Source organism: Xiphophorus maculatus, chromosome 20 (genome assembly GCF_002775205.1).
Source record: "Xiphophorus maculatus strain JP 163 A chromosome 20, X_maculatus-5.0-male, whole genome shotgun sequence".
NCBI classification, from domain to species: Eukaryota; Metazoa; Chordata; class Actinopteri; order Cyprinodontiformes; family Poeciliidae; genus Xiphophorus; species Xiphophorus maculatus.
In genome coordinates, this window is record NC_036462.1 from 30,992,339 (window position 1) to 31,017,593 (window position 25,255).

The 25,255-nt window shown below is 39.2% G+C and overlaps 1 protein-coding gene across 5 annotated transcripts in view; it reads left to right on the forward strand.

The window, feature by feature from the left end:
* LOC102220602 (calcium-dependent secretion activator 1) overlaps positions 1 to 25,255 on the forward strand; it is a 96,318-nt gene that overhangs the window by 14,497 nt on the left and 56,566 nt on the right. For all 5 annotated transcript variants that reach the window (XM_023324900.1, XM_023324902.1, XM_023324903.1 and 2 more), the window contains exons 4-13: positions 1,098 to 1,178; positions 2,208 to 2,444; positions 3,424 to 3,545; positions 4,204 to 4,315; positions 4,406 to 4,542; positions 6,617 to 6,683; positions 15,472 to 15,580; positions 18,129 to 18,341; positions 22,900 to 23,036; positions 24,760 to 24,947. In XM_023324900.1, the coding sequence (XP_023180668.1) occupies positions 1,098 to 1,178; positions 2,208 to 2,444; positions 3,424 to 3,545; positions 4,204 to 4,315; positions 4,406 to 4,542; positions 6,617 to 6,683; positions 15,472 to 15,580; positions 18,129 to 18,341; positions 22,900 to 23,036; positions 24,760 to 24,947 (1,403 nt within the window). The remainder of the gene's footprint in view (positions 1 to 1,097; positions 1,179 to 2,207; positions 2,445 to 3,423; positions 3,546 to 4,203; positions 4,316 to 4,405; positions 4,543 to 6,616; positions 6,684 to 15,471; positions 15,581 to 18,128; positions 18,342 to 22,899; positions 23,037 to 24,759; positions 24,948 to 25,255) is intronic.

Sequence of the window (25,255 nt, forward strand, 5' to 3'; positions counted from 1 at the left end):
GACTTTAATAGATTAGTTTATCTGTAAAGACTGTGAACTAGTTCTCCAATCGTTTATCTGGTGGAACTCAGTGTGTTAAAGCTTCCGGGTCTTGTTTCTCCCTTCTTCCTGTTTCAAAGGGAGTGCCTCAAGGCTCCTTATTAAGGCAGTGGAATTCAGTAAGGGATCATCTCCAAGTAACTTTTTGTAAAAGTTTTCTTAATTCAGTCCAACAACCACAGCCACTGTTATTGTAGATTGATTGCCACAGATGTCTTTTTGATCAACCCCTTCACCAAGCTTGTTGATAGTGAAATCCACCCAACGTAGCATGACTGCTAGCTACAGGACTGTAAGCTTTCACTAATTCAACTACAGACTCCACCCTTCAGTCAGCGCTTCACTCCTGTCATTACTGTTTATCCAAGTGATGCGATACTGTCATTTGCTTAGACGGCGACCGAAACTTTTATCTATTTTTCATGTTTTCCTTTGTCGGCGGTGAACGTGATAATGCAGACCATGCACTGTCCAGAACATGCAGTCGCCACTGCTCTGACTATGTGCATATTTGTTCTGATAACACATGAAAAGACCAAATAAGCTCTGACTGTACTTCATTAAAGAACAGATGGCGTCCCGGTCAAACAGAGACCTTGAACAGTTTGAAGTCAGTCTTTTCTGCTTCCAGTCATCGGTGCCCGTATGGATGTACGTGAAAGGAAAACGTTTGGTTTCTAATGATTCTAGTGCATCGAGTCATGTCTGAAATGTAGCTTCTTGTGGAGGCTACACGTACGTGCACACCTAAAAGAGATTCACAACTTGAAAACTGCTTTACCTACTCCCCACACTTGTTACCATGGCAACTGTATCCAAAGGCTAGTGTATCCTTTTAGTTGGCTAATGGATGAAGTAATAGATTATGTTTTTTTTTAAAAAACATCATTTTCAGTGTAGCCTGGTAATAAGCGACGTTTGCTGTTGTTGAGTGTAAGTTACTTTTACTACAGTATGATTAAAATAGTGTTTTCTTTTCTTTTTTTTATAATTCATGGACATGAATGTGATTTTTAGTGGATGTCTAAACAAACTGCTGCATGTCTGTGTTTTCCCAGCTGGACAATCCTGATGAGCAGGCGGCTCAGATCAGAAGGGAACTGGATGGACGGCTGCAGATGGCGGATCAGATCGCTCGGGTAAAAGGAAAAGATGGATGAGGGTTATTAAGGAAGATTAACCTGTAAAATGATAAGAGGCAACTGCAGGAGTGAACCTTAGTTTTATATGTGTGATAAAGTTATTGGAATTCGTTTGTATGCTTAAACGTAATTTGCATTTGAAAAGACTTTCTCCTGTTACATAATATAGCAGTGTAAACACTTAATAAAATCAGCTAATTTGATTTATTATTACTCAAAGACATTAATTTGATGCACTATGTGTAAAAAAATGTCAGAATATTTCACGGAGATGTTTTTAAAAGGGAACTATTATGTCAGATTCACTTTGTTTTTAGTTTTACATCATGTCACAGTGTTATTCCCTCTTCAAAAACCCACCTGGAGTGTTAGCTTGATTCTTTAATAGGTGTTTTAGAAATCCTTTAATTTCCATGACAACCATTCAACTGTGCAAAACACCTGAGTGGACCATCAAGGACCAAGCTCCTCCTCAGAGCTGCAGTTTCCAAGCTTCCAAGCTTCAGCCTCACACTTCAGCCCTTCCCTCCTGACTCCACCTCTCAGCTCCTTCAGACTAGCTAACAGTAATAAGCAAACACCTGGCGGAAATGGGCGTCTCCTGAGCTCATTGTATGAGTTAATTCTCAGTATAGCGCTGGCAAAAAAGTTTTGTTAAAGGGTTAATAGAGAAGCGATGTTGTGATCACTTCCTGAGGGCGGAGTTTCAGAATGAGCAGGAGTTTTTAAAGAGACAGAAACCCAAATGTCAACTGTCTTTTGAGTCATACTTGAAATATAGCATTTTTAGAACAACTGAAGGTAACATAGTTACTTGATTGTGTTGCAAAATGATACTATGTGACTGGAAAACACATAATACTGCCCCTTTAAAAACTGACATGTAATACAAAGCCAATATTGACAGAACAAGATGGACATAGAGACAGGAAGGTCCCTGAAAGAAATGCAGACTTGGATCATTTTACAAGAATCGATACAGGATGCAACTTGATGATTAAGTTCACAATCTCCTGTTTTGCTAAGCTCGGAGGAAGGTTTCCCAGGTTAATTTCCAGAGAGATGGAGGCCATGTTCATCGAGGAGCTGCGCTCGTCTGTCAACCTGCTGATGGCAAACCTGGAGAGCATGCCGGTCTCCAAGGGCGGCGAGTTCAAGCTGCAGAAGCTGAAACGAGGACACAACACCTCCATTATGGACATGGGTCAGGAGGATGAAAATCTGCTGTCCAAGTCAGACGTGGTCCTCTCATTCACTCTGGAGGTAAAGCATCTACAGCAGAAAACTGTTACGTTCAGGCTGGGCAAAATGAAAACAAAAAACACCAAACTCTACAAACCAACTTGCACATGATATCTATCCACGGACCAAACGTGTTGTACAACAATTGGCTATGAATGACTGTTTATAATTGGTCATATTAATGAAAATTAAACTGGAAGTCTGGCAGTACTCGATTATCAGGATAGCCAAACGGCATTTCTTCGTCAATGGCTGATTTATGAATACCTGGCTGGCAGAGGCACAGAGATTTTGTGGATCAGGCGCTCAAGTGAATAAAAGGGCACCTTGTGGGGAACATGTGGTTGCCTCTTTAGTGCGAGATTTATTATAGGCACAGTTTGAACATCATGTTCAAACAGCTACATATGCTGTCTGATGGATATATATATAAATAAGCATTTTAAAACAACAAATTAAACAAACTTGGGAAAAAAATAGACAAGTTCAGAGATGAGAGACTTGAATTAGACTGTTTTTTTTTGCTTCAAGTCTTAAGTGAGCTTTACTATTACCTTCCTCCTGCTTTAGAGGAGCTTCCTCCTTGGCGCCGTATCTTTAGATATTGTGATGCCCTCACTATGCTTGACCTGTAAGTTTTTTTCTCTGTCGTTTTTCTCCACACAGACTTCTTAATTTGTTCATCAAAGCTTTCAGCTTTTAAAATGATCCCTCCACAGAAGCTGCAGGTGTCACTAAACGAGTTGTTTCCATAAACCCGAGCAGCCAGCTTTCTACAGATTAAATTAACTATTTCCAGAAAAAAAGTTTAGAAATCCTTACATTACTAAGTACTTGTTGAGCGCAGTGCAAGTATATACGCACTCACCAAAATGGAAGAGATGCATGCATGAGAAACTAATGTAACTAAGTAATAAAGTAGTGAAGTCTCTATAACTTGTATTTTGTGATGTGGTATAATACTATTTCATCTCTTTGGATGATCGACATTATTTTTCAGGTGGTGATAATGGAGGTTCAGGGTCTGAAGTCTTTGGCTTCAAACAGAATAGTTTACTGCACCATGGAGGTGGAAGGAGGACACAAGCTGCAGACGGACCAAGCTGAAGCCTCCAAACCAATGTATGTGCAATGCACAGCGTGGAGTTAGGCAGCTAAAGACAGACGACAGTCACAGCTGGAAGGACACGTAATTCGTTAAGATTGCATTCAAAGTCATGTTGGATTTGTCAGAGCAGCAAAAAGGATAAAACATCCAAGGAAGTAAAAACCTTTGATGAGGGAATAGTATTTCATTACACTAAGAGTGGACAGAATTCAATTATTTTTCAAAGTACCCTCATGCATACACTCCCACATAAGATGTTACCTATCATGGAGGAAAATATAACTAAGACCAAACAGTGGGCTTACAAGGAGACAAAGTGTAATGTATAGAATGAGTAGTGTAACAGATCCATTCTATGGAGGGTTGTTAGAATAAGAACGAGGAGAATTTTTTTCATGTATTTATTTGTTTGTTGCAAACCCCTAAAAACAGCAAAAAAATTCTGACTTTATAGAAGAAACTGGCCCATATAGTAAAGATTCATTAGGAGGAGTTTATTATGACTAAACTCCTCAAAGTCCAGAGAGCTTCTTCACATGAAGCTCAGTGGACCTCATACTATTAAAAATAGATTAATAGAAAACATCCTAGGGGAGTAAGTTGGCATCACTAACCCTGAGGTACACCGTTTACCGCACAGACTTAACTTAATAAATCTGTTTTTGTTCATAGCTGGGGAACCCAAGGTGACTTCACCACCACCCAGCCTCTACCTGCTGTGAAGGTGAAGCTGTTCACTGAGAGCACAGGCGTGCTGGCTTTGGAGGACAAGGAGCTCGGAAGGGTGGGAGAACATTTCAAGCACTGCATTCATTTTTGTTTTCTCTTACGCAGTGCGTCTGACTCTCAGGCATTTGCTTGTGGCTGTTTCCAGGTTGTGCTTCACCCGACTCCCAACAGTCCCAAACAGTGTGAGCTCCATAAGATGGCAGTGACTAAAGGCTGCCCAGATGAGCTCAAGATAAAACTAGCCATCCGCATGGACAAGCCTCAGAACATGAAGCATTGTGGGTAAGTGGCAGTTCTTCATGTTGATGCCGTTCGTCAGTGCGGTCAATTTAAAGCGTTTGTCGTGTCTGTCAGATTTCCATCTAAATACTTAAAAGAACTGTTCAGTGATTTGAGTTCTGGGCTTTCTGTCCCTTTCATTTGGAAAAGTAGATTTTGGAAACCAGTTGTCATGTCTGCCTAAGTTCAGACTTTTCACTTATTCATTTATATGATTTATGTCATTCCAGAGTGGTCAGTAGGAGTGTTCAGTATTGTCAAAAAATATCAGGGTATTTGTTTCCCCTACTTTTGTGTCTGATAATATTTGAAAATATTTAGCTCTGAGCTCAAATCGCAAAAACGTCATTTTATTGCAATAAAGGTTTTAGTGAAAGATCTTCGATTCATTATTTACCTTTAACATGGATGATATTAATATCAATTTATTGACAGTCACATAGGAGGTGATATTTATTACATATGTATTTCTTTAACCAATTTAAACAGAATATTGTCTTGAATCAACACACAATAACCTTCCACAATCCTGCAATGATAAGCAGATTTAGATAAGTGTGAATTATATTTGGACCCCAAAAAATGAGTAAAATCACTCAGATTTTAAATGAAATGTGTTTCTGATAGGAAGTGAAGCAGCCATCTGTCCTAGGATGAACAATGTTAAAGAAGGGAGCATTTTTGGAAAAAAAAGTGTTTATTAAAAATTATTCATGCCCTTCTCAATAAATCATAGAAAACCTTACATTGATATAACAATCAAACATTTTTTGTAATTGCTGATCAGCTTCTACTTGTTTCCAAAATATGACGTTTGCTTCCCTCTTGTGGTCACCAATTGCTATGAGGATGATAGTTGCTACATTAAAAAGTGAACGCTTGTCGCTCAGTGTTTTACAACATGGGTAGAATTATATATATATATATATATATATATATGTATATATATATATATATATATATATATATAGAGAGAGAGAGAGAGAGAGAGAGAGAGATTTAATGTTTGGCACAGTTGTTATGTAATTACTTTGGGACACTTTTATGATTCTTGTGAGATTTACAGCCATTTTCCAAACTGTTTGTCTGTTTGGAACCAGAACACAAAGATACAGAGCTGTCATGTTTAGTTATCTCAGTGGCTCCCAAAGTGTGGGGCGCGCCCCCTGGGGGGGTGCAGTGCCATTGCAGGGGGGGGTGGAAGCAGTATGGATGAATGAAAAACATAATAAAAAATACAGTTACGCAAAAGTGTTTCACTGTAAAGTGGAGTTTGAAAACAAAAGATTTTTTTTTGGGGGGGTGGCTATTGTAATCCATAGGGGGACCCAGAAGAAAATCTTTGGGAACCACTGAGTTAGCTCATGTTCAGCCAACTTCCCAGCCTTTCTTCAAACAGATTTATTTTCTTAGTCATTTCTACTTGTTTTGTCGAACAAACAGGAACAGAAGCATCATCTTCTTGGTGGTGCAGATTGCCGTTTCATAATCTGTTTATTTAATCAGTTGGAACCTTTTTCCTTCCTGTTTAGCTGATGTCTTTGTTTTGGATGTAACTGGATGTAAACCCAGTTTCATTCTCACAGTTTGGTCCCAAATACTGAATTCTGTTGTTCCACTTTGCTGTAGTCTATATAGCTAATTTTAAAAATTTTACTTTGAATTTATTGATTTTTTTTTGCTGCCTTTTAATCTCTCATATTGATTAGTCTAACATGTTTTTTGAATAGCTTTCTTCAGAAGGATAATTATTCCTCTCCAATCTAGTTTGGTGGCAGCAGATGTATAATAAATTAACTTGTAGTTTTACTATACATCAAATCTTTTGTAAAAAATTTTACAATCTACTGTTAGAAAAATGTGGGGTTTGTAAGAGGCCCTGCATCTCCTTGCAGTGACAGTATTTTGCCAGAAGAGGTCAGTGTTTGCAGTAGTATATTCACCTTGGTCCATTGAATCTGTCATGTTGACAGCAGCGTAAACTAATGCCAAAACAGCATCACAAAAAAATCACTGTAAAGCATCCTGTTAAATTCCTTCTTTGTTAAAAAAAAAACATCCTTTTTTTCCCCCACAGGTATCTTTGGGCCATTGGCAAAAATGTGTGGAAAAGATGGAAGAAGAGATTCTTTGTCTTGGTACAGGTAGGCATATTTATTTTTTAGAAAACAAAATCTGAAAACAAAAATTATTATTATTATTATTATTATTGTACTTAAAACGTTTGAAAGAAGATTTTGAAAGCTGCATCTCCAAATCATGAACACTGTCAAGGACTTGATAAAAATGATATTTGATACTGATAAAAACTGACGACATATGAAGATTTCTTCTGCTTGTTGTCGTGGGGACTGTTGAGGCAATTTGCTGCTTCCTGCTTACGACCGACTAATTAGCCCAGAAGGTTTTGCTCAATTTAAATTGCAACCACACTGTAGTCTGATTATTATTACCCTTTAATCGGCTATGGCGGACAAATCGTTTGATTAAGAAAAACTGGAAGCTAGTGTTTATTTAAAAAAAAGTTGATGATTTTTCTTTTTTTTGTATTGTTTCATAGGTGAAGAAAATAACCAAAATTTGCCCTCTAACAATATCTTTAAAAAAAAAAAAAAAAGAAGAAGAAAAAGAACTGACAAAGAAGCAGGGATGCCTTTGACATGAGTGCCGCTTTATGCAAAGGACATTTTTTGCCAACCACATGTTGTGGCGCGCTGTGAGAAAGAGAGATGCAGCCAAGCTGTCTTCTTTTGGTTGTCAGATGAATGATGGAGAGGTCAAGCAGGCTTTTGTCAGGAGATAGTTGTTGGGGGGAAGGGGGGGCGCGGAGGGGTGTGGGAGATGAGGTGGTGGAGGCCATTTCCTGGTGGCTCCGCGTTGGGAGGTGGGCAGCAGGCAGCAGAGAGGGGGTGGGCGGCGGTAGGCCTGTCTCCTATGCGTTAGGAAGGATATGTCTCAGAGCTACAAGTTGACAGGGGATTGACAAAGTCGAGTGAACACTAGCTGGTCTAACACTTGGAGCTACAAAAGCCTGAGCACCGCCAACTTGAAGCCTCTCACTTGCTCGCAGCTAAATATATAGCAAGTGACAAATACTGGTCAATAGACTGCACACTCATGTGTATGTGTTTGTTTTTATGTCTGCCTTTCGATGTGCATGAAGTTTGAACGGCGACACAAAGAACGCCGCGTGTTTGTCGGGTTGCTGTGTTACAGAGCTAACGACTCAGCGGATATTCGTTTGGCCACCAAAAATTCAGAGCTTTATTGATTGCACAATTTGTTTGATTCAAATGTGTTAAATTATAAAAAATCTTTCAACTCTGACTCAGGCAATATTCATCGTTAAAAGGTCATAGGTAATTTTCTGATTTTTTTTTTCTTTTTAGCTATTTCTAACAGTGGTAAGGTTCATGATGTCATCTGTTATTTTATTTTTTACATGTCCAGTGTAAAAATAACAAAAAAAACATGGTGAAGCCAAACTGATTTGCTTTCACAAGTGGAGCGTTACGACCTTCGTTACAGTGCTCCTCTTGATATATTTACAAAGATTATATTAAAAATTGCATTGGGTTTATTTCAAATGAAATGGACAAGGAGACAGAAAAGAAAAGGGGTGAAAAATAAAATGGAGAAAATGTTTTAATGAAAAAGAAGAGATAAGAGCAGAATAGAGAAAAGAAAGAAGGATATAAAGAATAGAAAGTAACACTGTAGAAGTCTTCTTCTACAGCTGTAGAAAGAGAGGGATGAAAACAGAGAACTGAGAAACCATACATGCATATTTAACAATACCAAAACACCATCACTGAAACTGTGATGAATTAGTACATAGTACTAATTCATACAAGATGTATTTAGAGGCAAACACTGCCCAACAAAGTGTCTCTGTAAACCTTTAAATCTAGTCAACTCTTTATGTGTGTACGTGTGTGTGAGCACGCTTGTGTATATGATATTTCTCCATGACAACGTTCTATAATGCGTGTGAAGAACCACAAACCGGGCCCCTGGGACTCATCAAGGTATCCTGGTAAAAACCAGCTCATTTTCTACGCTTTTTACTTTGTACAGATGGTTTGGACTTTTGGCTGCGGAGAAACAATTGCTTCCCGGAGTCGTGGACTGTGTTCAAGTTTAAAATTTTCCCCAATTGCTAACGTTTGTCCGTGACATATGTAATGCCTCTTTTCAACAATTTGAATCTTACCAGAAGTTGCCTGCTCTGTAAGCAATCATCCTCCACTGTGAAGAGAGAAGGGCCGATCTGAACAAGGCATCTGCTAATGCTAATTCAATATTTGGAAGAATGACCAACACACACTGAACGGCTTTGTTCAGTTACTCCTCTGCCATTGCTAAAACTACAGTAACAGCAGAAAATCAATGCCATCTTTCACAATTTCTCCTTCTGTTCACTGATTAGCCTGGTTGAAATTCTACTGGAGGAATCCAATTTGATCAGAGAAAGCCTAGACTGTGCTGCAAGCAAGATTTGAATCGAATGGAAAGCACAGGAAGACAATGTCAGGCTAGACCCAAGGAAGGCATTGGGAAAATTGGAGTCACAGACATCCAGAGGTCCCCTGGATGTCTGTGACTCCATGTCTGTGGAGGATCACTGCAGGGACAGCTGCCAACCCCACACAAAAGGGAGCAAAGGAGAACTTCTGGAGAACCACACAGCAGCCACAGTCTATACTGCTCTTCTAGCAGTTTACACAAGCACTGTCACAAGGTGCACTATACACCGTACCCGACTGTGACCACAGGTGGCTCCAAGCTGGGGCCAGAGCAGCAGGAGAAGCAGTGAAGGAACGGCGGTGTAGCCAACCAAACACCTGGTATCCCACCAATCCCACACCACAAACCCACAGGCGCCCAAAAGCACCAACCATGCTCAAAATCCAAACGACCCCCAAAGATCTGAAGTGCCAGGCCCAGCCATAGCTGACTCACTGGACCCAATGCCCAACCGCAGTCCAACTCCCCCCAATCACCTGGCCTGCTTCTCATCCCAGCCTACAACCCCAAATCACAGAGAATGGGGATGTGAAAAGACCCCAAGTCTCTCTCTGCCCGCTAAAAAATTGAGTTGTTGGTTGTTGTTATTGTCATTATTTTTGGAAATCTGTTTAACCCATATCCAGAAACACCATCTGGAGATTAGAACAGTACTTTCGCTTTATTTTACAAGTTGCAAGAGCATGTAATTGTAGGTACCCAGGGCTGAAACAAAACCCACCCTGGAAGGCTGGCTCAGAACTCTGAGGGCGAAAGAGATATGTGAATCCAAATAAGATGCTGGAGCAGTATAGTGCCGGAGACACTTGTTGGTGCTGGAAGGGCGATCTGCTAGGGAGGGATGATGTGGGATTAAGAGGAAGGACGGTGGAGCTGGGACCAGCCGGGACCCCTGTGGGGTGGGACCACTGTGGGGGATCGCTCCGAACCAGAGGAAGGAATCCACGATCTGGATGGAATCCTGAGTTGCGGCGCACCTAGTAGGGCAGAACGCAAACGTACTTGAGCTCAAAACTCTTCAGACAAGGACCTGACCTCTGACCTCTACTCCCATCCTGCTCCCTGAGGACATCTAGTGAGGGAAGGAAGGGACATGCGGGTGATGACAAAGATTCCCCTACAGTTATATAGTGAATTTTAAACAGGAGAGGTAGGGGGCCACCTCAACATAAAAATGACCACCAGGGGGAGTCAATTGTATTTAAGGGCCGCATTTCCTCTCCTACATCTTGACTAACCAACATTCTTCAAATGTTTGGTTTGCGGGGATATCCTGCAGTTTAGTTGCAGCTCTTTGGTTCACACCCCCTGGTGAGGCTTGTTCTGTCTGTCTGACTATTTGGCTGCGCCGTACTGCGACTAGAAATGTTTCTTCAAATTTGATTTAGTATTTTGGAGCTTGATAGTTTGCAATGTTGGTTGGCTTGCTAGATTAGTGCAGTACTAAAATATGCGTTGCAGTTGTCATAAGTCGATTTCGTAACAGTAGAAAAAGAAAATAAAAACAATTGACAGTAAAAAAAGGTTTATGATAAATATCAATTCATGTTATTTGACGTAAGCCTAAAACCATTTTAAATACAGCAACAGAATTATTGTTGTTCAATGCAAACTTTTAAGTTGTTCAACATGGTCGAGCCGAAGTGCTGAAACTGGTTCTCATCCTCCTTTGGATTTCTGGGTTAATTTAATGTCTGTAGCTGTGATTACTTCATCCTATGCCAGTGTGGTTTAGTTCTCATTGTTTGATCCTCACTAGTTCAGAGTCAGCTGACACCGATTTAGTGTATGTTTTGCAAGTTAGTGAACAGACCTTTTCCTTTTATATAATTTAGTTATTTTGCTATATGAATAATCTTCTGTTATTGTGGAATTGCATTGCTTTTCCAACCGTTAATGTGAATTCTGATACTGGACTAGGAAGGGAAATCTACTGGCACATCAGCCCCACCAAGACTTTATCACCACACACACACACCCGTGCGCACACACACAATGATAACTGATAAATCCATGATTTAAGTTTCATATATTTAGGGACCTTTATAATTCTCCTGTAAGTACAACAACAAACACAACAGAAGAGAAAACTGGTCAAAGTACAACATGCTTAAAAAATATCTTCTACAAAGTAGTGGAATATGTTTATTTATGTGCAAGATCTCAATCTATTCTTTCCAGATACATAGGATGAGATGATGATGTGATACATCTCCTAAGACAGAAGACTTGGCTCTTATATGTGGAAGTCCTTATTTGAAGTGATTGTGGGATGGCGTTTTGTAGCAGATTCTGGAAATAGTCAGTTGTTTTTGTCACTCACCTGTTGATTGACATCCGATCTTTTTGTGAGTGAAAATTAATTCTTATCATTATGGTTTCAATAGTTTTGAACCTTCATAAACTCCCCAAGTTTAGCAGCGTTAGTGATGTTATACCTTTCTTTTAGATAGGAACATTTTGCCTGAAATTTCTCACAATAAAATGAGATGTTGCTCAAAAGGAAAAGCCTTTCTTTTTTCTATACTTTACAGTAAAACATTAAGAGATAGTTTATAAAAACAATTATGTTAACATCGCAATACCCTTAAATGTATCATAGGAACTACTCCTCCTTGTGTTCTAATTCTTCATCTTCATTTTAGCTGATTGACAGCTGAGCGAGTGTGAGTGGGAAAAGCAGACTGACAGGAAACTGTGTGTTTTAGGGTGTGTGAGTGGGTGGTGGTGGTGGTGGTGGTGGGAGGGTACAGAGGGGGGGTGGCAGAGTACTTTAGATTTGCCTCTGTGGGGTCCTGGAGGCCAGGGAGCTGCTGCAGAGTTAGTCCAGCTTCTTCCATGATGGCCTTAGGTGTCATCAGTACTGTCTTAGGGAATCTCAGTTGTCACCAGCACAAGGGAAACCCAACATATAACCAGCCACCCCGTCCCCCACCTAACTTTGCCCACACACTCGCTACCACGCAAACAGAGTGTGGCAGGAACAAGAGTGAGAGCTGCCACTCGTGGCAGTAGTCACGGCAACAGCAGGCGACTGGCCACGCTCGACGGTTCTTGACGATAGTCTGGCCTGACTGGCAAACTGCACTAATGTCAACTGGTTCAGTAAAAGAAAAAAATCCCATCATCTCTGTATTTACAGCCAACAGATTGCAGTGATTTTGTGTAACGTTGTATCTAGTTTGAACCAATTAAAATGCAATTCAGTGTCAGATATCAGTTCATAAACGGTTGCCTTTCTAACAAAACCAGTGAACAGTATAAAATTTTCCCTTTTTAATGAAATCCCTCTAGCTGTGTAACCGTTGAAAGGTTTTGGATTGAAACGGCTGACTTTTACAGGAAAAACCCTCCAGGATATTTGGGCTCAGGACGGGACTGTGTGGACGGGACTGTGTGGATATTCAGGGAAGGATTTATATCCAATTATATCAGTTTGTTGTTGAGGTTTGCGGTTGAGCTGTACGTATGTGGGTAAAGGGGCTGTTTAGGGGTCGAGCACAAAGCTAGCATATTAAAAATTTTTTTTACAAACTAAATGCAATTACAGGTGAAAAATTAATTTCTATATTCTTTTTATAGTTGTTACACAAATAATGGTTAATCCTTGCTGTTGGGAAAATAGAATATATCAAACTTAACTTTTACTGTAAATTTAGTGTTTATTAGCTGGTGTTAGTTTAAAATACTTAAAATAATATGGCAGTCCAAAACTACCACTTTGCATTTCAAAATCTTTTTAGTTTGTCACTCATGTAAAGTTAAAATCGATTGCCACGATACCGCTGGTATGACATTAGTCAGTTATTAATTATGCTGATGATAGTAGATATGTTACACGCATAGAGTAGCTTAGGAATGACAAAGCATCTGGTGTTGACGTGTTAGTATGGGGGGGTCCCCAAATAAAAATCTGCTTTGGGCCCTAAAAATGCTTTGGGCCCTAAAAATGCTTGGGCCCTAAAAATGCTTGGGCCAGCCCTGTGTTCAGTCCTCAGGAACTTTAAAAGAAGTATATTTTAGTTGTGAATTAAATTTTGATGTTGAACACAAGCAGCAGACTACAGGAGAAGCCCCATGTCAACAATAGAAGACTTTTTTCTCCTGAAGGAGTTTATGGGTTTGTTTAGGGAATAACCATTCACCTTAAACACATATCTTCTCGCAAACCCAGAACACATTCTGGAAGAGTCAATGACATTAGCTTCATCCCCATATTGTAATGATATTAGTTTCAGGATATTAGTTTCTTTATTTGCTTCTATCTGCACCCAAATTGTGTTCTTTTCTGATGATTTTCTTTATTTCCTGCTGGAAAATAAATGTGGAAGCTGTACTAACTATGCTACTAAAATGTCTTCAAGAGTCAGTATTATGGAAAATTGACCATTGTGAGCTTTACATCATGTAACAATGTTATTCCCTCATCAAAAACACACCTGCAGCGTTGCCTTGATTTTATTCATGCATGTTTGAGAAATCCTTGAATCTCTCGTGGCAACAATTCAGCTGTGCAAAATGTCTGGGTGCAGCGAGGCTCAGTTTCCAAGCTTCTGCCTCACAGAGTTAATTTCCCTGCGACTCCACCACTCTGCTCCTTCAGACTAGCCAGCAGGAATTAGCAAACACCTGGTGGAGCTGCACATCTGCTGAGCTTATTATAGGAGCTGCTTCTCAGTGCAACACTTGTAAAAACTTGGTTAAAGGGTTAATAAAGGAGCGCTGCACAAACGGCAGGAGGTTTTAGCAACAATTAGCCCAATTTCAAGGTGTTAAATTGAGAAGTATATTCTCTTTTTAGTCATATTTGATATATGGCATTTACTTAACAATTTAAATTAACATAATTATTTGATTGTGCTATGAAATGGCGCTATGTAGGTGAAAAACACATAATATTGCGCCTTAGAGACTTAAGGCACAATAGATGACCCAATTTCTTAAAGTTCAACGCCGGGGTCGCATCAAATGGAATATTTTTTGTCATTGACAGTTGTTTTAAAATGGTGACAAAAAAAATCTGAAAGCCATGTGTCACTGTCAAGAGATTACAGTTCACACACTTGACCACTTGCTAAAATTTTTTGCAAATAATTCAAAGCTTAAGTGCTATTGGGTCATTTTATTGTTCATATTACTGGAGCCACAGTCAGTCAAATGCATCTGCATTGGTCATTTTAATGTCGTTTTTAATGTATTGTGTTTTTTTTATGGTTCTATGTGGTAATTTAAAGTGGTTTGTAGATAAAGCTGGATTGGGTTTTACATTAGTCTTTGCCGAAACTGGATGTAGACTCTACAAAACAACTTGGTAGAAAGAAAATCACTTCTTTAAATATGTTACATCTTTGCTGTTTCTTTTCATTCCATGTAGAAGTCACCAGAAATATGAATTCTCCATTTTAAATAAGTAATCACCTTATGTTTTAATATTTTAACTTGTTTTGTAGCATTTATCTTTATATAAAATGCATGTCTGCATGGATGGGTGGATTTAAAGGAGCTAATTATTACTACACATCTACGTTTAATAGGTTGGTAAGTTAACTTATTTAGTTGGTAAAACCAGCTTTGCAAAGTTTTCATTGCTTTCATTAAAAATAAATAAAAAGGCTCGGGCTGCTGATCTTCCACTTCCAAACCTCCAAAGCTTTCATTAACACTGCTACATGGTTAGCCTTACCCCGTATCTGTCACCTCAGACTTCAGGCAATGCCTAATTTTTAAAAAAAAGTTAAAAAAAATCTGCAATAACCTCATACAAAAGTGCCAACCAGTTAACGCCACCGCCACACCCTGTAGGAACACATTCACACGTGTATTATTTCTCACACTGCAAGAAACACATGTTTTCATATCTGTGTCGTTCATACAGTACCGTGCAAGACGCTATCCTAAAAACAAATGGGTTTTACTGTGTTGTAAAATAATATCATAATAATAGATTACATTGTAAGGCAGATTTAGAAATTCTTAGAATTTGTCACTCCAGTAAAATCATAGATCCAAGGTTTTATTGTTATAAGTGAAATAATCTGCCAGTGGAAGTAGTATTTTTTCATCAATATTAAGGAACTATTGAGTTAAAACAAGCTCTGATATCTTGTTGAAAAGTTACTTGTAAGTTAGTTTTGTCTTATTTCAAGTGTTCTGAGATATTTGTATTAGAAACTAGAGAAAATATACGCAAGACTTTGCATCTTACCAGTAGGATTTAACATGAGTATGTTATGATCATTGTTTAAAAATGAAATGAATATCGGTGAGTGTTCTGTCTTGTTTGTTCCTTTGCTTTCACTATTGTTATATGTGATTGGGTAATTATATAGCATAATGGTTTTCTGACCTGTGAATTAGGCTATCTGCTAAGAGACCATGTTCTCTGTGTGTGTTTAACTGGTGTAGGTGAGCCAGTACACTTTTGCGATGTGCAGCTATAGAGAGAAGAAGGCTGAGCCGGTGGAGCTTCTGCAGCTGGACGGCTACACTGTGGACTACACTGACCCTCAGCCAGGTGAGACAAGCCAAGGCCAACCAACAGCTAGACGGGGTGCTGCTGTAATAACAACAACAACAATAATAATAATAATAATAATAATAATAATAATAATAAAACATACATGTAGTTTAAAAAAAAATCTAAAGATTAGAGGAATAATATGCAGCACCAACTGCAGTACGTCTGAGAATGGATGGTGGTTTTCCTTTCTAGTGTTTTTCTTTGATTACAGTTCAGATATGCGATGTTGGGAAGTGAGCTCTGTTGACGGTACAAGCTGAAAGTAGAATAGAGTTTGTAGCTTCAGGTGGATCTGTTTCACTGTTTCTGTCATGTTTTGCACCCGAAACGGTTTGCACTGATATTTGAACAGTGCAAAACATTCTTGTTTTGTTTATTCGCCAATTAAATAAATCTCTATATTTTTTATTATTAAATAAAATAATAGCGACTGCAGTGTATGCAGAGCATTACAAGAACAAAGAACGGCTCTCAGTGAGGCTCCAGTCTATAGTACTTAGTAAAGATCCGTCCAGAAGAATCGGATCGTTTGTGAATGTTATATCACTATATAGCAAACTTTGGCCACAGCGTCGTCCCATATATGCGACACCTCAGTCAACACCTCCACACAATACTTCAGCGCATGAGTGACAACTTTTTTTCATGCAGAAGCAACATATACGTCTCTGTATAGCTAATTTTGCTAACATCACGTCCACATAGCTTATCTTTCTTTAAGCTTCCTTTCCAAGTGACGCTAAAAGTTGGACGAAGCGCTGCTGATTTTACATGTCACCAAATCTTATGATTTATGTAGAGGAATCCTATTACTGACGATTAGACAGACATCTTCTCCCGCTCAGAGGAAGCCACTGCGCATGTCTCGGAGTGACGCGTGCGAGTGAAAGGGGGAGGTGATGGGTGACAACAGACGCACGTAATTAGTGAGTCACGTTACTGCTTGGATTTTATGGCGCCACGTCAAGTCCCTGAACTTCACATTTTAACGGAAAAAAGCTCAATGCGACTTGGATGTAACGAGTAACGCGACGGTTTTGTAAAAATGTAGTGAAGTAGAAAGTACAGATACTTACTTTAAAATGTAGTGGAGAAAAAGTCGAAAGTATCCATGATTAAATCTACTTAAGTAAAGTACAGATACACGAAAATTGTACTTCCCACCACTTCTTAAATATATTCAGTGTAGTGTGTCCAGTCCGGCAGTCTGACTTTACATGTCCTGTACCTCAACAGGTAAATCTTAACTACATCTGCCCTGCAGAGATGCGCTGAGAACATATTTATCAAATTTGTTCACACAATGAAGCTTTAAAAACAGACACACTCTTAACATTTTCTAAGCCTCCATAGCGACAAAAAACAATGTGAATTGTAGCTTCCAAGCAGATTCTAATTTACATCACAACAGACTTCTGCCAGCTAAGTATATTTGATGATAAATACAGTTTTCACAGTGGATACAGTCTGCATCCATTGATATTTGTTCAGGTTTTCTACCTGTTAGGAGTGAAGCTAACCAGCTTTATTTACACCGAACAGAACAAGTATCAACCTGTTCTTTGTGAATATTAAACAGGCTTGTTTCAAAATTAGCTGAGCTCAATTGTTGCTTCCATGTATAAAATCATTACAAATTACATAATTAAGATATAAAAGTATTGTTCCTGTGAGTAATTGAATAACTTAAGGCCAAAGGCATCCTGAGCTATGTTGCCTCCTTGTCTCTTTGCAGCAATGAAGTAACTGTGATGATCAGATTATTCTGTCTTATTTCATGTTTTCTGTTGCAAATTAAAGTACACTAAAGTATAATTGGTGTTTGCGCTATTAAAATTGGCAGGTTGAAGCATTTTATGAGGTGGTCTCAAGTATTTATGGATTTAGTTTAGCCTCTGTTTTCTCTGACCTCCACCGTTCAGTGCATGCAGTTGAGTGAAACCGAACAGCTGGAATGACGAGCATTTCCGAACAGATTTCTGTTTAATATGACTAGGCCTGTCACAGCAACTAATAAATCAATCACATGATAATTTAAACTGAGCCTAATAATTTACATTAGCATGATTTTGATCTCTTTCTACCAAAAACTGGATGATAAAAATCTTCAGTCTGGTGTTTTGGTCTAGCCTCTTATTTTGAAGAACAATTTTGTTAACAGAGACTTCATAATTCATTTTATTTGTTGTTTCTGTTGTTTTGTTTAGTTATTATGGATATTTAAAATATTTTGCAGTTGTTAAATGTTCATTAGAATTTAAAGTTTATTGATCTCTGACCATGTTTTCCTGTATTATTACATATCATGTACTCTGATATGATTTGACAATGGCCTAAAACAACAGTATCATTTATCACAATAATGTCTGGAACAATGTATCGTCCAGCAAAATTTCTTTTCATGACAGGCCTAAATATGACCTTTACAAGTCTTATTCCAGGTTTGTGTAACACACCCATGCTTTGTTTTTGCAGTGACAAAACCAACTGTTATACGAATAACGTTGCTGCCACCTTCTGTGTGCTCCTGGCCATTTTTCAGGTCTGGAAGGCGGCCGGACGTTCTTCAACGCTGTGAAAGAGGGTGACACTGTGATATTTGCCAGCGACGACGAGCAGGACCGCATCTTATGGGTGCAGGCCATGTACAGGGCCACCGGTCAGTCCCACAAGCCGGTGCCCCCTACCCAGGTCCAGAAGCTGAATTCCAGGAGCGGCACTGCCCCGCAACTCGATGCGCCCATCTCCCAGTTCTGTAAGTTTTTGGGTTTTTTGGGCGGGGTGTTAAACATTCATGTCTATTATGTGTATAATACCCAAACTCACAGCAATCTGTAAGCAAGTTTATGTTGAACCAGTTGAAAGCTTTTTGGTTGTTGTGAGGTTTTCAGTCCATCCTGAAATGTTGTCTGTTTTCAGCACTTTCAGTTTTAGCACGTAATTGTTTTTTCCCCTCATTTGCCACTTCCATGTTATTAGCCATTGGCTTATTAGCCAGTGGCTTTGCTTCTCTCTGTATTTTTTTCTCTGTTTCCTCTTCTTGTACACTCTAACCCTGCTGTCTTGTAGCTGGATTTAACTGTAAGTACTTCCTTCCGTCTTCTCTCTCTGTGCGTTTTTTGATGCCCAACACTCAACCTTCAACCCTGTTTAAGTATTGTGCTACATATAGTATACACCGTAAAAAACATTCAGCGTTGAGTCAGAGTGAATATGGCTTTATGTGGCCCTGTTCTCACCTTTTTATTGGTATTTGTTTGTGCTGTGCGGTAGACGCTTCATCAATGCCAAACAGGAAACAGGTTTCAGCAAATGTTACACATGGAGCAGCGATGAGGGGGGGGGTCAGAGGGGATTATTTCTTCTTTTAGTAATGGTCCAAAGAGTATACACATAAAAGAGAAATAAAAGCAGGTCGGCTTATGAAGAAATACTCCTGCATTTGCGTAAGTGAATTTATTGAGAGAGCTGTTTTTGACACAACCCCTGGAGTCCCACAGAGACCCAGCAGCTGGTAATTACTAAGTTAAAAGTGCCAGGTCATGAATAATACAGTGTGGTTGCCACACAATTAAATTGGGCAGCATTCGCTCAATGTTACCAAATAACTGCGTGTCAGTTCGCACATGTATCAGTGCAATAATATAAGATCACGTCGCCTCTGACACCCGGCCGCCGACTTCCCCACCAACACTAAAACATTGCAACAACAAAGACACCGCTGAAAGCTTCGCTGTGTACATGTGAAATTGAGCTTTACAGTTTCCGTTTCCTACGTTGACAGTTTTGCTTTGACACTTCGGAAGAAGATTACAGCTGTACTGTAGCTTTTGTGACAAAAAGGAAAGTAATCTTTCTTCTGCAGTGTTTTCTTGATTTATGTAAAGACCGTGGAAAGAATCACATTTTGTTGGCTTTCGAAATGTTGAGTAATAAAAATCCAACATTTACTTTCAGAATGTATAGTATAGATAGATGTCACTCAATATGAATGCATTTATGTAACAAGAGTAAAATCTGAAGGTCATAAACATTTATTGCGTCAGCTCTGTTATTGCAGACAGACTATAATCTCAGAGAAGCTGTGTGATTGACCAGGGAATATTGTCAAGTCAGTCAATTTATACTGCACATTTCAACAACAAGGCAGCTCAAAATGCTTTACATGACATAAATATAACAGAATAAACAGACAAACAAAAACGTTACTTTGAAGTGGCAAAATAAAGAGAAGTAATGGAATTACAGTCCGGGCCAGAATCAATTTATGTCAATCTATGTTTCTCTGAATCTTGCTGGGACATTAGTCCTTTTTCAGGTGAAGGACAGACCAGAAGACTGGCTTTGTAACTGCCTTTCTGTGTCTCTGAATGTTCAGGCCTGAGTTCAGTCTGTAGTATTGCAGTGAGCACCGAAACCGGACTGAATGACATCAAAGCCATGCAGGTTGAAACCGTCCACTGATGAGGATTCAGGCGGTGCTTCACCGGTCAGATGGTGAAGCTTTCAGTCTTAGTATACATATGCTAGACCTTAGAGCTGTTTTTGAAGGAATCTAAGCAGAAACCAAAACGCCTGTTCGCACTTTCCATTAATGGGCCATGAAGTTGTTGGAGCTTTTGTGAGAAGCTTGTGGAATGTTAACCAGATTCATTTTGACCATTTAAATGGACATTTTCTACCGTCATAACTGAACAACCTGGAATTTCTTTTACTTTTCCGTGAAATGAGTGGTCCATCAAAGAAAAAATCTAAAAAAAAAAGCAAGCCAGACTTTAAAAAGCCCAGAATGTTTGTGATTAACCAAAGCCAAGTCCAGGACACAGCCCCTCAGTTTGCCTTCGTCGGATCTATAAATGAATATCATCCATCAATCATTGCCAGGGCCATCCTTCTCCAGCCCAGACGGACGGGGGTGACTAATGTCACTGCATGTTACTGTCCAGCCCTCCCGCCTCCACTCCCTCTCACTCACATCAAATAGACCTGACAGCCCACCAGCTACAAACCAAAGGGGCACCACAATGTCACCTTTTTTGATTTTTAGGGGGGCGGGGAGGGAAACAGAGTGGGGTGCAGCGACTTGTTTAGGGGACAAAATCAGCTTCCAGCTCATTGTTTCCTTGTTGACTGACAGCTGGGGTGTTTTCTATAGGCAGTGAAGAGGACGTTGGCTGACAAATCTCCTGATTGCTGTGTAGCTAAGTATAACCTCTGCTCACATCGACCCTCGGTGTGCGCTAACTGATGGGGGAGAGCCTGGGTCTGCTGTCCGTTCAGGACTGAATTTAAACAGGGTCCACCTACTAAAACTTTCTGACTTTGTCACTGTCACTTTGGACAAACAGGGAAGTGTCCAACAGAGCCCTGATGACAATAAACAAAATGCTTAATAGATTCCAAGGGATTTAAATTATCCTGACTGTGTGGTTTGGTAATCAGGATCAATTGGATTAAAAAAAAAACTGTTTGACTGTAAATCAAACAATTTTTGATTGTGCTTGATGTGTGGGTGTGGATGTATATATTTAGACCCAGATAAAATGGAAAATTAATTAACCTGTTTATTTATTTTTGATTTAGTATTGAGGGTCCATCTGAAAATATTGTATGAGTTTATGGCGTAGGAATTCATACGTTTCTTACTTCTTCCTTTTGCTTTTCGAGCATGTTAAGATTATTGTGGAGCAAAAATATTTCTTTTGCTCTCCTTGTTCATGTGTGTGATTCTATACTTCTGTCATGTTTGAAATCAAAATAAAATAAAAAATAAAGCAAAATGTATTTTTCACTAATTTTCACCATTTCAAATAAGTTGAGTCTGAAAAACATATCCCTGCAGTTTACACAAACGACAGTTTCATAGGACTTGGAACCACTGCTATATTTGCAGGTGATGGATCTTCTGTGTTGATCCATGTGGAACATTTACGGCAACATGTCAGAACAGAGTAACTGTCCGGGACAAAAGCAAATGACGTGACGATTTCAAGATGAAGAAAACGACTGTTTTAAAATTTCAGATTGTTTTGTAGTTGATTTAAGGTGATATGAATGTATCCAGGCCCTGCATTGTCTGTACAGGCCAACTGTTAGAAGCCCAGATACAAAACCACTCTGCTCTGGAACCAAAAGTCCAGGTGGGAGTTTTACTGAGCTGTTGTTGCACAGCTGGCTGTCAGTGCCTGTAATCCTTCAGGTTCTCACAGGTCCGGTCTTCTTGGTCTTGCGGACTTGTGCGTTGTTGACATCAGCCATGCAGTGAAGCAGCCTGCCAGCAGCACAGCGGCAGCAGCTGTGGTCCCCTCCCACCTGCCGCCTGCGTCCAGCACTTGGAATGCGTTCCGCTGATGCAGAGGATTTGTCCAATGCGGAGTCAGAGCCATTGTTTTGCATTGAAGCTGAATACATATGTGGGGATTTCAAAATGACTGTTTCCTCCTGAAATCCTGAATATCTTCCTGCCTGATTAGTCCAAACTAGTGATACTCCTACAGTAGAATTAATATGGGTCACATAAATGATTGAAACGTAAAGATGTCGTCCTCGGAGCGATCCAGATTAATACTGAGACTGTGTTTGATATGAAAATAAAGCCAGATTAGGATAACTTTGTCTGTTTCGCTTATGATAAGTAAAAATAAATCTTTAGAACTGATAGCCCTGATTAGTCCTTCATATATACAAAAGCTTTTACTCAACAGGTGCACAAATTTACCGGCCAGCCAATGTATTGGTGCCGATTTCCTTAATTTTGGGAGATCGACGATCAGCCGATACTTACATGTGAAGCCGATCTTATCCCCTGATCTTATGTACCTCAGCAAAGATCTAAAAATCAACCACCGTCCTCTTCTGTTCTCCTGTGAGAGGTTTGACTGTTAGCCCTCCAGGCCATGTCTGCACATTTGTGGTTAATAATAGTCACCCCAGTGTTGCCAACTCTGCAACTTTCTTGCTCCATTCAGCGACATTTCAGACAAAAAAATTATCAGTCAAAATTGGAATCAGCAGGCCAGCTTTTTTTTTAAAGCTCGGTAATCGGCTGGAAAACTGCAATTGCTGCGCTTCTATTTTACCCAGTGTAATAAAGACGAGTGTTTACAATAAATACATAAACAGCTTTTATTGTTGTTATTTTTTTTATCTATTTATAAAACTGTGGTTCCTGACATCATTGATGTTGAAGCATGATAATCTAAGGTGATGGTGCTTGCTTTATTTTGCCAGCTTCTGACATTCGTCATCTCTTTCTGTTTCTTTCTTCCTGCCAATTTGCTCATCGGACGGTTTCGTTGTGAAATTGCACTCAGACGCTGACCGAGCCCAAAAGCACGGCATGGATGAGTTCATCTCAGCCAACCCGTGTAACTTTGACCACGCCTCCCTGTTTGAGTTAGTGCAACGCCTCACCTTGGACCACAGACTAAATGACTCCTACTCCTGCCTGGTAAGAAAAACTGTTTTTCAAGCTTTTGGATTCAGTTGAATGGACAAAACAAAGGTAGTAAACCAAAGCAGGATGGGGTAAATCAGGTCTCATTATTTAAGTTCAAGATTGAACCTCAGCCTGTCAGGACAATAGATTAGATTAAAGAGAGGTCGTATGTGGAGGGGGGCGGGGCATCATTGGATGATGAGACATTAATAATTCAATTAAATTCATGATTTACTTCTTATGTTTCAAAACATTCATGCCAAAATAGAAGTTTTAAAAAAAAAAAAATGACGACTATCCACCCTTTCTAAACTGAAAACAAAAAATCCATTAGAGGGAAACATAAAAATACATAAGCAGAAGAAATACATAAGTGGTTTAAGTCTCCACTTCTTTAAACCAGCAATTTGTTGAAGGACCTTCTGATTTGGTTTCTACTGTCTTATTTGGTGGAAGGCTAGCGGTGTGCTAAATTTGACTTTATGAATTTCACACTCTACCTTTAAATCAACGCTCCAGACCTGTCGGATTTTAAGGACATCTTTTGCGTTGAGCCTTTTTCTCCAGCGTTTTGTCTGCTGGAGTTCTTGGATTCACAGAGATAAGAAATATGAAGGCTTTCTAGCAGAAAACTGACTAGTATTCATAAAGGCTCATGATTCCAACTGGTTGACAAACACTCTTTTCATTTTCGTCACATTTTGAGAAACCCCTGTTTTAACACATATTCTCAAAATTATTCAAACCCCTTGTAAATTCCTGTTTTAGAGTAATCTTTTAACTTCACCTACATATCGTTTTTACATATTGTGAACTTTTAGTGTGAATCTTCTTATTTGTTGCTGCTTTAACGTCCCTTCTTGGGACATTAAAGGCTCTTTCTATTCTATTCTTCTGATAACTGAAAGACAAAGTAACATTTCGAAAGGTCCTGACTTGAACCTGTGCTGGGAGCTGAAAATTAGGGTGACAGCAGGTTTTACAACCTCAAACACTCTTCACAAAATATAAATACCAGCTTAAACATGCAGAAAGCTGCACAGGAGCTGCTATAGCAATATAGTTTTTCAATGTTTTTTTTTTTTTTTTACCAAAAATGTTTGTCATTTTTTAAATATATATATAATGTGAACTTAAAAAATCAAAACAGATTTTTGATTTTATCTTTTGAGAGACACCTGTGTTCTTTTAAGAATGTAAAACAACTTTTTGGTTGAATATAAAATATTGCAAATTTGCCAGAGATGTGAATCAGTTTGAGCTGAACTGCATCTCTGATAAAGTTCTACTGATTTTTTATTGCTTTTATACTCCTCATCTGACTGATACCTTCGTAAACTTTCTGCAAATTATGGCAAGTCTTAAATAAACGTCACATCCAGGTGGAGAAACAAGGAAACCCAATTCACTTTGGGAAAGAAATAACACTTAAAATCAAGTGAAAAGTTTTGTTTATCATCTTTACATTTGGTCATGTGTTTAATTTATTTATTTTTAACAGTAGTTTAGAAGATCGGCTCTACCCAGTTTATCATCATATTTGTTTTTTCTCAAAATGCAAACGTGTTTTCTTCAAATTGCTTAATTTTTCACATTTCAATGGAATATCATCACATGCAGTGTGTGGTTTCCTAAAAGCAGCAGCTAAGCTTGGACATTTTCAGGTCCGTTTGCCCCTCCAGAGGTCATAAAGGAGTGCTGTGTGTGTGCGTGTGTGTGCTTGTGTTTCCCACAGGGTTGGTTCAGTCCCGGCCAGGTGTTTGTCTTGGATGAATATTGTGCCCGCTATGGCGTCAGAGGCTGCCACCGGCACTTATGTTACCTTAGTGATCTGCTGGAGAGGGCCGAGAATGGAGCCATGATTGACCCCACGCTGCTTCACTACAGCTATGCTTTCTGTGCCTCCCACGTACATGGAAACAGGTAAAGATCAAACTGCCTGCAGGCAGGGTTTTTTTCCCCCTAGTGCTACAAATTGATCCTGGAGAAATGAATTATCCTAGTGGTATCTTTAAAAAAAAACACAAAAACAAGTGCTTGACCACATCCCAAAGAATCTGGAGTAAAAAGTCGGACTTGAAAGCTTCCACAGCAGAGCTCGAATTGTTTCTTTAACAACTGAATGCTTTATTAAGCAATCTCATGATTTCTGTTAAAAATCATGAGAACAAATTTGATGTTTTTTTTTTTTTATTAGAAAAATTGCTAGCATTGTTGATTGCAGTGAAAGT